This window comes from Neophocaena asiaeorientalis, unplaced genomic scaffold (genome assembly GCF_003031525.2).
Source record: "Neophocaena asiaeorientalis asiaeorientalis breed wild unplaced genomic scaffold, Neophocaena_asiaeorientalis_V1.1 scaffold7, whole genome shotgun sequence".
NCBI classification, from domain to species: Eukaryota; Metazoa; Chordata; class Mammalia; order Artiodactyla; family Phocoenidae; genus Neophocaena; species Neophocaena asiaeorientalis.
The window spans coordinates 3,675,804-3,688,062 of NW_020185337.1; the positions used below are offsets into that span (position 1 = coordinate 3,675,804).

General features: G+C 33.7%; 1 protein-coding gene across 3 annotated transcripts in view; it reads left to right on the plus strand.

The window, feature by feature from the left end:
• ANAPC10 (anaphase promoting complex subunit 10) overlaps positions 1–12,259 on the plus strand; it is a 76,325-nt gene that overhangs the window by 25,497 nt on the left and 38,569 nt on the right. For all 3 annotated transcript variants that reach the window (XM_024736096.1, XM_024736097.1, XM_024736098.1), the window contains exon 4: positions 3,257–3,377. In XM_024736096.1, coding sequence (XP_024591864.1) covers positions 3,257–3,377 — 121 coding nt within the window. The remainder of the gene's footprint in view (positions 1–3,256; positions 3,378–12,259) is intronic.

The following is a 12,259-nucleotide window of genomic DNA, read 5'->3' on the forward strand; positions in this document are numbered from 1 at the left end:
TATACTCATAAAAGAATGATTCTGAAAAAGGCAAGTAACATCTTAGTGTTATTAGGAAAATAGTTGTGACCTTGTTGATGCCTTGAAAGGATCTTGAAATCCCCTACAGATCCCCCATAGATCCCCAGACCACTCTTTTTTTTTTTTTTTTTTTGAGACCACTCTTGAAGATCACTTCTCTTGGGCAAGATTAGACTCATGGAATACAAAGGCTTGATCCTTCTGGGATCTCAAATGAATGTCCTAGACATTTGAGGAGCTATTTGGATTCTCCACTTTGGTTATTGGGAACTCTTAATGTTTGCTTACTCTGTGCAAAGCTCTGGGAATTGTTTGGCTTACTGTTTCTCAGTAATTGTTCTTCCCCCAGCAACTGTTCTTTGCATGTCTTTGTGGTCACCCTATCTATGCCTGTGTAGATTGGTGTTCAAAGACTCAAGGGGACTCCAGGCAGATTTTTGGAGTTTTTTCTCAGTATAGCTCCTTCCTCAGTTCAGTGAGACTGCAAGATTCTTTTAGGCTTTTCTCTGCCTGCATAGCAGTTGAGAAATTGCCATCAGTCAGAAAGCCCAGTTATTCATAGGGCTCACCTCATTTGTTTCCTTTCTCTCAGGACTTACAGGCCTTTGCGTCTTGTCATTCAGTGTCTGCAGACGATTGTTCCATATATGTTGTCTGGTATTCTAGTTGTTTATGGTGGGGGGGCAAGTCCTGTAGCACAATGTATGTGCTTCCTTCCCACATGCATTGCCACTGGACAAGCAGCATGATTTTCTAAGCAATATTATTTTTAAATTTTACCATGAGATAAAATTTATAAATAATTTTAAAAGGCTTTATGGAGTAACAGTTTTAACTTTATGGGGGGGGGTCACAGTTTCCTTCTCAAATCTAATGAAACTACATATATAGCATAAGTTATACATATGATTTCTGGGGCTACATAGACCCAAGGTTAAGAACTCATGATGTAGCTCAAATTTAAAGAATTATAAACATCTACATGTTACTGTTAAATGGTGTCAATGACAATGCTGGATAAGCTAAGTACAATTAATTAATAGGAAGGTTATAGTAGTTAAGATCATATGAGGCAGGCAGATACATGCGTAAACTACAACACTGCCCACCTACTAGCTTTGTGACCTTAAGCCAGTTATTAACCTGAGTGTTACTTTGTTTTCTTTAATCAGTAAATAGAGGTGATAATAGTTCCTGTATCACAAGGTTAAGGAGTCAATGAGATAATACATATAAAGCATTGCTTCTGGGCCAGACACAGAGTGTTCACTTATTCACTTGCTATTTCTGCTGTTGCTGTTGTGTTTATAATCATTAGTGTTATTATTATTCTTTGCCTCTCTAACCTAACCCTGGTTATCTTGTAGGTTCAGCGACTAAGTTATCCGGAATTTAATAACTTAGAGATGAAATTATTCTAAGCAAAAAGTTTGGTCCTTTAGATCTGCTTTTGTTTAAAAAAAAAAAAAAAAAGAAAGAAATCCTTAAGGGTAATCTTCATGATCTTTGATCTCTCCATGATAAGAAAGACCTTTCACTGCCTGTTTATGGCTGGTGCATCAGAGAAAAGATCTTTTGTATGCCCTTCAAAATTTCCCCTTCTTTCTTGCCCTTCCCCTCCTGTCTCCTTCCTGGCGCAGCAGACAGAGAAGGATGTCAGTTTGATACCGCTGGCCTCTTTTGAAAACCTGGTAATGGTATTTATCCTGTCAGCAATTCCTGAGTATTTAGCGTTTTACATCTTGATCTGTCTTCATTATTTGAGGAAAAGTCCTTAACTTTCCCCATTCCTTTCTGATGAAAAGCTTGAGCTATAGAAGTTTGGTCCCCTCGCTAAGAGCTATAGATCCCCTGCTGTTTTTATAGACTGACTTTTGACACAGGCTACTTCTGTTCAAGGAGCTCGTTATTAAGTGAGTGCCGGTTTATATCAGATCTTAACTTTTAAAGCCGGTTTATATCAGATCTTAACTTTTAAAGCACGTTTAAATAGACTTCTTTATGGTTTTTTGGTTGATATTTAAATTGTCTCTTTTTTCCCCCTAATGACCACAATAATACATGCTTATTTTAAAACATTAATCAGAAAATATAGAAATCATAAAGAAAGAAATGTTTCACAACATCAAAATAGTCACTTTTACTATTTTTGTATGATTCTATCTAGACCTTTTTCTATACATATGTAGGTTTATATGACTTTAAAAGTTTTTTTGTTTTTCCCAAAATGCAATCCTTTTTTATATTCTGTTTTGTAATCTGCTTTTTTTTCCTACTATAACTACATATCTATGTGTATCTTAAATAGTTGTGTAGTACTTCATTAAATTGGGTATATTGTAATCTCTTTAATTCTGTATTGAGATGGACATTTAGGTTGTTTATAATTTTTCAGTAATTTAACTGCAGAACAATAAAGATTTCTCTTCTTCTGCTTTAGAGTAGTTGTGTTATTATTGTCTTTTAATGCATTCTTAGAAGTTGAATTTGTGAGTCAAAGGCTTTGTACCTACTAAATGGCTATGAAAGTAACTTTTTCTAATCAAATTTGAGTATTATCAGTTATTATCATATTTCCCAATATGATAAAAGACTAATGTCTATGTATGTTTTAATTTCTTTTTCTTTGATTATTAGAGATTGAACATATTTTCATGTTTTCTGGCCACTTGCAGTTTTCTGAGATTAATTTTTGTTATGTAGTCTTTGCTTATTTTTCTAAGATATGTATGTTTTAAAAACAATTTTATTTCTTGCATTAAGTAATAAGATTATAGTTTCTGTTTTTTTAAACATTTTTCTTTTTGCTGGAATTAGTTTCTCACTTAGCTGTTTTCAAGTAGTAACATAGGAAATTAAGTAATTAACTACTAACTAGTAAAGAAAAACAAGCTTGTTAGAATAATTCCTTTGTCTAAAATACAAATGAGAACTGAAAACTCTTAATGCTTGTTTGCAGTCTAAGGTACCTATTTTGGCTAAACTTTCTTTTTTGCTTACATCTGTTTCTTGACCATGTTCTAGGTAAGAGATGTCTGTAAAAGTATAACATGTGTATCTATTTTTTCATATGTTCTTCATTTTCATCATTGTTAAAATTAAAGAACATGGAAATTATTGATTCAAACACTCATTTTAGCAAACTATATGACTTTTAAAATCAGAAGGTAACATGTTTTGTATATAATCTTTCCACATGATAAAAGGCTTTTTGTTTTTACTTTATTGCTTTTAGAAGAAAAACAACAGTGAAGACATTATGTATTTATGCGGACTACAAATCTGATGAAAGCTATACTCCAAGCAAGATCTCAGTCAGAGTAGGAAATAATTTTCACAATCTTCAAGAAATTCGGGTATGTCTTTAAAATTTTTTTAAATATTTTGTCCTGTAATGTTTGCTCTTTAGAAGATGGTCACTTTTGACATTAAACAGATTAAAATGTTAATATGTAAAAGGAAAATTGTTAATATTTTACAGAACGTATTTTAAATTTTTTATATTTTTAATTTTCTTTTGAATTCTGAATGTCATCTTTATTTTTTTCCCAACATCTTATTATGGAAATTTTCAGACATACAGAAAATCTGAAAGAATTAAATAGAGAACTTCAACATACTTATATCCTCGATTCTACTGTTGTTAGTGTTTTGCTATATTTGCTTTATTATAATCTGTCCATTATCTAATTTTTATGTCCATTTCCAAATAAGTTGCAGATATTTATACACATCACCGCAAATGCTTTAGCATGGTATATGATAACTGGAATTATTAATATTTGCTTAAGGTTTATTTTTTAAGGTAATATTTATATAAATTTTGCATAAATCTTAAGTATATTATTTGTGAGTTTTGACAAATGCATACATCTGTGTGACCCCAACTCTTGTTAAAATTTAGAACATTTCCATTACCCCAGAAAATTCCCTCATATTCCTTCCCAATCTCCATCTCTGTCCTAGCCTTAGAGGTAACTCTTGTTGTGATTTTGTTTATTCATTCATTCATTCATTCCACAGATCAGTTTTGCCTGTTCTAGAATATCATATAAATGAAATCATACAGGGTATACTTTTATGTAAGACTTCTTTTACTCAGCCTAATTTTTTTGAGATTCATCTACGTTGTTGCATGTATCAGTACTTCATTCTTTTTGCTTCCTGAGTTGTAATACATTGTTTGAATATATCACAATTTATTTATCCTCTGATAACTTTTTGAAGACAGTAAGACAGTGCTTTTGTGACCTGAATTTTATTAATCCCCAAATATTTACATTTCAGAGATATCTTCAATGATTTTGAAATGTAGACTTGGAAAGTTCTGGCCCTTAGCATTTTTTCTTTTCAGAAAATCATTGAGCTCAAATAATCATTAAAATCTTTTAAAGTAGGTGGTTCTGAGAGATCTGGGAAGGATGTGTGATTTTTGAAAGACTTCCAGTTACTTTGTGGCCTGGACTCTTATTTGACTTAGTGTTTATATTTAGATTCTATCTCTAGAATCTAAATATTTGTATTTCTTCCCTGAGTTGTGATAAAATGCTTAATAAAAATCACATATACTTTCATTGCTTTCTCATTAAGTGCAGTGCTGTTATCTTGTGAAATCTGCTTATGTGTGAACAAATACTAAGTAAGGACATTGTCCACAAGTACTTTTTGTTGTTTGTTTTTTTGTCCTTCTTTGAGGTAAGTTCATCGCTTCTTGAGAGGATTAGCTGGTTTTCTTCCGGTTATCTTCCTTTACTTTTAAAGAATAATCCTATAAATTTTCTTGAGAACTAATCTGGTTTTGAAAATTTGTCATAAATAAGATAATCTTATAGTTTAAAAACATTTCTTATTTTGTCTGACAGACTATACTGGTTAATATGTTCTTCCCATGCTTGAATAAATTCATAAATAGATCAGCTCTTAATTTTCTTTAAATTTTTTTTTCATTTTTCATTTGGTTCATTCAGAATCTTTTAAATTCTTTTTGTTATCATCATCATATTGGACCATTTGCTAGACCTTTTAGTCGTGTATTTGATATACTTAATTAGTGCTTAGTGCTTAAAGACTTGAGATATTTACTTCTTATACTTTAATTGTTAAACGTTTTATATTTATCACATGATTGGGTCACTCATGTTGAGAAGCTTTTAGGGCGCAGAGTCATCTTGTTTGGGTTTACAACTAAAGATTTGTCATATACTTCTTCAGACAGGTTGAAATATGTGAAACACTAGAAATAAAAGGTTTTATTCCAAGATATGTGTGGTATATATTTGTAATGTCCACTAGATGTCACCATTGTCCTGTAATTGCTGGTCTCATAAGCTTAGTGATAAGTTCAAGACCTTAAGTAGTCTTAGTTGTACTAGTTTTTCCTAGAGTATATATATTCAAAATTTCTTTAATTCATTTTGGGAACTATACATCTTCATATCTGATCTAGGTTTAGATCAGATTTATGTATTAAATTTATGTATTAAATATATGTTTGTATTTTGTAAATTGGAGAAACTTTAAATGATATTTGGACCATTGTAGAATACTTTTAATCTAGTCTTTGCTTCTATGATTTAAGTCATGAAACACTGGTCTTATAGAATAAGGGCTCTTTTAAATAGTCTCTTAATTTTTTTCTAAGTGTAGTGACCACATAGCCTCATGAGATCAGTAATACTAAATATTACCAGGTGATAATGTAAGTTGTTTTCCTGAAAAACTTAATGAACCTACTGCTTTTCTGCCACAGTTCTCACTAAGGAACCATAATTTTTGGATTTTGCTTTAAAATATTAGTGCTACCTTTGCAGCTCATGGTATAAAGAATACTTTTATCTTTAATTATACATCTTTATATGTGATTTACTCTGTGTACCGTTTTTCTTTTATAAGTTTAAGAAATTAAGAATCTGATAGCACTTTGTTTTTTAAGGAAAGATAAGCAGATCATGATTTTATTTTCTAACATTATTCTCCTATAACATCTAAATTGTTACTATAGAAAAGTCTTTGCTTTTTCTAACTTATATACTAAGATGAGAGATTAAAATAGTGTGAACTTTTATGAGGTTTTTAGAACCATCATTTTATTAGTTATAGGCCTGATTGACTGAGTGGAAAATCCAACGAAATCTTTTTATATTTTTCCATGGATGCTTGCCCACTGGAGGGTGTAGTGTGTACTGGAGTGTTTTAATAGGTTTTCCCTTTTTACTAGAAATTATGGATTTGTTTACTTGAAACACTCTAAAACCTACTTTCTTTAACTTTATTATTGATTTGAAATAGCAACTGTTAAAAAATTATAGTTCAGGGTGAGGAAAGCTAATAGGTTACCCTACTTATTCAAAAATTATTGGTTTTCTATCATATGTTTTCCTTCATCTCAGTTATGAAACATGATATATCTAGATCTTTGTTACCTCTGTTGAAAAATCTCTACAAAAAGATCAGACCCTTCCTTTCCTATTCTAGAATGCATATTTTAACTTTTATACCTGAGGAGGGACTTAAAATTAAAACAGAAATGAAGTTTAGACTTTTCTGCCTAACAGATGCAAGATACCAACACTGGGTTTGGCCAGTTAGAACTTTTTTGGCACCAGAGTTGAATTTATTTACGCTGCTCATTCTACTTTCTTGTTTTCAAAATTATCTATCCTATGCAAATTGGAAACCAACAACCTAAGAACATTTTATAATATGTTTATAATTTATTGCTTCTGCACAAGAGACTATTTCAATATAGAAGTGAGAATTTAGCATTTCAGAGTCTGTGTCATTATCTTTTGAAAATATTTCATCTCCGTTGTGTTATTTTTATGCCAGAAATCATGTTCATGTTGTCCAGGAAGTTATTTTGGAGATGTTTTTGAATAAAGATATAGTTGCTTATTAAATGTTTAAATCATTTGTATTTTAGCATTATGTTTTGGTTTGATGTTGTTCTTTTCCTTTGCTCTCAGAAGGGAAAATATGTGTGAAGGAAATTTTTTGTTGTTTAGAGTGAGGAACCAAAAGAATACTGTATATTAAATGTGCCCATTTTAACATTTTAGAATACATCTCCAGCTAAAATCCGAGAAAACTTAAAGTCCTTTTTAATTTTCTAACTAGTTATTTCTTTTTTAAAAAACTGTTGTAGAAATTTTTCTTCTTAAGTATAAAACCAAAGTCATTTATTAGACATATAGTGACAGCTCTCAAAATTATTTCTGTACAGTTTATGAAAAACAACTTGGTAACTTAAGGTTAAGCAGATGTTTTCAGCATATGTGAAAGTTGTCCTTTGGTTCATTGTTAGCATTTTGCTTCTAAAATTTGTAGGATAAAATATTGATGGAGCACAAGATTGAGCACTGAAGTGAATATTAAGCCTTGTTTTAGTCTTCAGATAATCAAGCTGTTACCAAGTGATTTTTTTTTTAAAGAGGAGGCTCGAAACAAGTCTTCAATGTTAAGAGAGCTGTAATGATATTTTCCTTTTCTTCCATGTGGGTGAGCATTTTGGCTCTCTCCCTTGTGTCTTAAATCAGTAGTGTGGCTATGGGAGTCCATATATGGTACTGTGACAGAAGTGGTTAATAAGTGAGCTCTTCTGTTAAAATAACATTTACTATTATAATTTGCCTTCCATTAATGTGTGTGGTAGAGTAAGGAGATGCAGACAAAGGCTCTGACTCTCTCCATTGATCTTAAAACCTACTTATATTTACTTTCTTATGAGGGGCCTATTTTAAACAACTTGTTATAAAGTTGAATGATTTAGGCAGTATCTACAAACATAAATTGGTTTGATAAGACAGAGTGTTTAATTTATTGAGCCTTTGGAAAAAATAGTTTTTATTGAATTTAGCCAATTTAAAAGAAAATATTTTTAAAAATTAATTTTTATAACTAACTTTAGGCCATCTTTGAAATGAGTGTAGAATGCTTTGGTGAGGTACACGTAATTTTTAGGCTGGAAATGTCTCTTATCCCACTCTAAGAGTAACATATGCAATTTAAAAGAATATTCACAATTATAAACATTACTTATGTATAAAATGGAGTTGAGGTATCTATGCATTTGGGGTACATTTTCTCTTGAAACTAAAATATGTTACACAGTAGAGTATCACATATATTTTTAAGAGAGAAAAACATTCTTGTATCTCTTGTTTTTTGTTTGACCATCAACTTAGACTATAGAATTTTTTGACTAGCCTGGCATTCCTATCTAAGACAGATTCATGCTTTGTTCAGTAAATATTTATTTAGGGGCTGCTAAGTGCCAGGCACTGTGTTAGGTACCTGGGATACAGCAGAGATAGGCATGGTTTCTGCCCTTAAGCACTTTGTAGTCTGGCGGAAGAGACAGGGAAATAAGTCGACAATTACAATATAGTCTAGTAAATACATGCAGGGGGTATGGGAACACAGTGGACTATTAGGAATATTAGTTAAAATTTTTTTTCTAAAAGAGGTGGTGGTTCAACTGAATCTGAAGGATAGATGGAAAGCCTACTCAGGTGGAGAATAAAGTGGAGGTGTTCTAAAAGGGAGCACGGTGAACATAAAGGTATGGGAGCGTGAGGGCCTGGCATAATGGCAGAACTGCCAGTAATGTAGTGTGCTTGGAAGCTGGGTAGGTGTGAGGAAGCCACAAGAAAGACTGGAGAAGTGTTTATTCATTCAACACATTTACTGTGATGGTAATATGGCCTCTGTACATAAGGAATATACATTCTTGTAGGGAATAAATATATAATTGTTCCATTGAATATACATAGGTGAAAGTCAGATTGTGCTTGCCGTCAGGATTCCAGGGAGTTTAGACTTTAAATGAGGAAACATTGATGAAGTTAAATCTTGGGAATGATGGGGCTGGAGCAGTGTAAAGACCAGGTATGTAGTATCCAGGTGCAAATTATGAGGCTTTAACTAAGGTGATGGCAGTTGGGTTCAAGAGGAAGGGATGTGTTTGAAGTAGAATCAAAAGGACTTGTGACTGATTGCTACCTGGGGTTACTGGGAGTGCGGGCAGGTGGTTCAAGTAGGTAGGAGGGGGCGTCTAGATTTCTTCTCATGTCTGGCAACTGGTTGGATGTTGTGATTAATCAGAAATGGAATGCAGAGTTAAGGAACACTGGGGGTAGGGATAGAGAGAAAGTTTAAGCTAATGAGATTTATTTTTGCCACTGACTTCTGGTATCTTTTCAGATGGAGGGACTTTACAGTGGGTAGTCAAGTATATGGATCTGAACCTGAGGAAAGAAGTCTAGGTTAGAGGTGTAGATTTGGGAATCATCCATGTGTAAGTAGAAGCTCTGGTGTGAGTTTTGATTTCATTCAGGGAGTGTGTATAGTTGGAAAGAAGAGTACCAGGGCTGGAACTGTGGAAATGCCAATATTCAAGGATAGAAAAAGATCACCCAATGAAAACAGCTGAGAGGAACTGCCAGAGATGAGGGGAAAAAATCAAGAGAATATGATGTCACAGAAGCTGATAATGGTCAGGAATCTAGTTAGATAGGGACTGAAAAGTTTCCTTCCTAAGCCTGTGTGACATGTTATAATAGGCAATTTATTTAATGCAGTTCTGAACTAAGACAGTTCTTGCAAGTAGTTTAATCACTCTTTGGAGTGATAGTTTCTAAATGTATAGATTTGAGACTAATTAAGTTATTTGCTTTTATAGCAAGAATTCCAACTTTTCCTATCATACTATTTGTGCCAAGTAAGAAGATTCTGATGGGTATTCTTGGTTTGTTTCATAATTCTTTGAATTGGAAGTTTTTGTACTGCTGATGCATACTTAAAGGGAACTACGAAATTGATGAGGATCCTTTCAAGAGATTGTGCCGTATGGTTGCTCTTTTCAGGTGTTCTTTCCCAGCAGTTATGGAAGAACTGCACTCTTTTTTGTTGTTGTTGTTGTTGTTTTGGGGTTTTTTTGGCAGAGTGACAGTAGTAACAGCCAAGGGCAAAGAAAACAAACAAACGAACAGAATTAGAAAACCTTTTATTAACTCTATGGCAGGATGTAGTACAATAGAAATAGGTACTTTACTTACAAATGTGAAAATGAGATATGGATCATCAACCCCTTTTATATAAGGAAAGCCTACTTAGTATGACCAGGCAAACAGGCCACGGGTGGGCATCTGGCTGAGAACCTAGCACAGTTTGGAAACAGTAGGCATTTAATAAAAAGTTGTCAAATAAATATACCAGTGGTCAGTCCATAGGCTTGTCACTGACCCTTGCTTGTGTAGTTTGCTTCAAAAGGATTATCTGAATAAATCTGATCAATTCCTTCTCTCAGAAATTTTTTTTAAAATTTTAATTGCAATAAAAAAATAACATAAGGTTTGCTGTCTTAACATTTTTGAGTGTAGTAGCATTACACGGTCCAGTCCAGTAGCGTTACGTATATTCATACTGTTGTATAACAGATCCCCAGAACTTTTTCATCTGGCAAAACTGCAAATCTGTGTGCATTAAACAACTCCTCAGTTTCCCTTCCCCCAGCCCCTGGTAACCACCAGTCTGCTTTCTGTCTCTGAGTTTGACTACACTTAGATACCTCATATAAGTGAACTCATGCAGTACTTGTCTTTTTATGACTAGCTTATTTCACTTAGCGCAGTGTCTTCCAGGTTCATCCAGGTTATAGCATGTGATAGGATTTCCTTCCTTTTTAAGGCTAAATCATATTCCACTATATGTTTATCCATCCATCTGACAATGGACTCTCGGGTTGCTTCCACCTCTCTACTATTGTGACTAAAGCTGCTATGAACATGGGTGGGCAAATATCTCTTTGAGACCCTGCTTTTAGTTCTTTGGAGTATAAACCCAGAAGTGAGATTGCAGAATCACATGGTAATTCTGTTTTTAATTTTTTACCTCTCTCAGAACTATGACTCACAAGAAACAGGCACGTTAGCAGCAAGACTTGATGCAGAAAGATAGTGTTTTGGAGAGGGTGGGTGAGGTGAAGGGCGTTTGCCAACTGAAGCTTTAAAGTTAGAAGAATATAAAGTATGAGGTATGGGAGGAGGCAGGATGGTGTAGAATGACTATAGAGTGGATGTAAAGACAGAGACAACCAGGGGAAAGAAAAATAGGCTGGAACAAGTGGCTGGTGCCCCAACATGCTTCATTTCCTGACCTTTCTCATACCTGGTTGTTTACTTTCCCCTGGGTTCCCATGGATATATAAACTTTTCGGTAAGCCCCCGCTTCCTGTAGAAACTTTTGAGTGAATTTTTATTCTTGGCAACTAAAATGACCCTGAATAGAACAGTAGTTGCAACTGAAAGAGCTGCAGCGTATCTTGCTGAAAAATACCTGCTGAAAATATTTATCGTAATTTAAAAATACATCGCATTGAGATGAGCCTACTCAAGGACTTTCATTTTTTCCATCAGCCTCTTATTTTACATGTGGTAAATGAAGAACTAGTAATCTCCAAAACTTAGAGGCAAATAGGTGACTTTTTGATGGGACCAATGTTGCATTCAGAAGAGAAGAATGAACATGTCTATTTTGACTTAGATTGGATTGACCATCATAGACTCATCTTTGAATTATTGTGTTCACCATTATTTGTGTTTATTGTTACCTCTGCTGTTTATTAAGTACTTTCTACATATATGTCACTGTGCTAGGCAGTCACCACTCACTATTTTGTTTTGTCTCTCCAAAGCTCACGTGGTAATTAGATGTTATTATCATCCCCATATTCAAATCAAGCTGAGGCTTAGAGAGGTGAAATGGATCTTTTGCTGTGTGGCTCACTCTAAACATGAGAATGTTAGAACTGAAAGAAACTTTAGAGGTAATTTAGTTCATCAGAAGCTCAAATGCTGAGCGTACAGGCAGGTAACACAACACCAAGAATCCATGCCTTATCCAAAGGGGGACAGCTGCTATTCAATTGCAGCCTTTCTTGCCACAGGGAATATAGGCGCAGGGTTGCTAATCTTTTAATTTTTAAAGAGAAATCAGAAATCTGGATTTGAATATGAAATTTCCCCATTTTAAAAACATGCTAGGCAAACAAGGTATATCCACTGCTGGATGTGGCCACCAGTTAGCAACTTCTAATCAAGTACGATGCCATTATTTACAAATGAGACACCAAGAGGTGAAGCAAGCTGCCCAATGTCACATAGCAAGGCAGTGCTTTAGCTGGGAATCAACGTACAATATGTATTCCTTTCATTTTTTTTCTTTAAAAAAAATCACATTA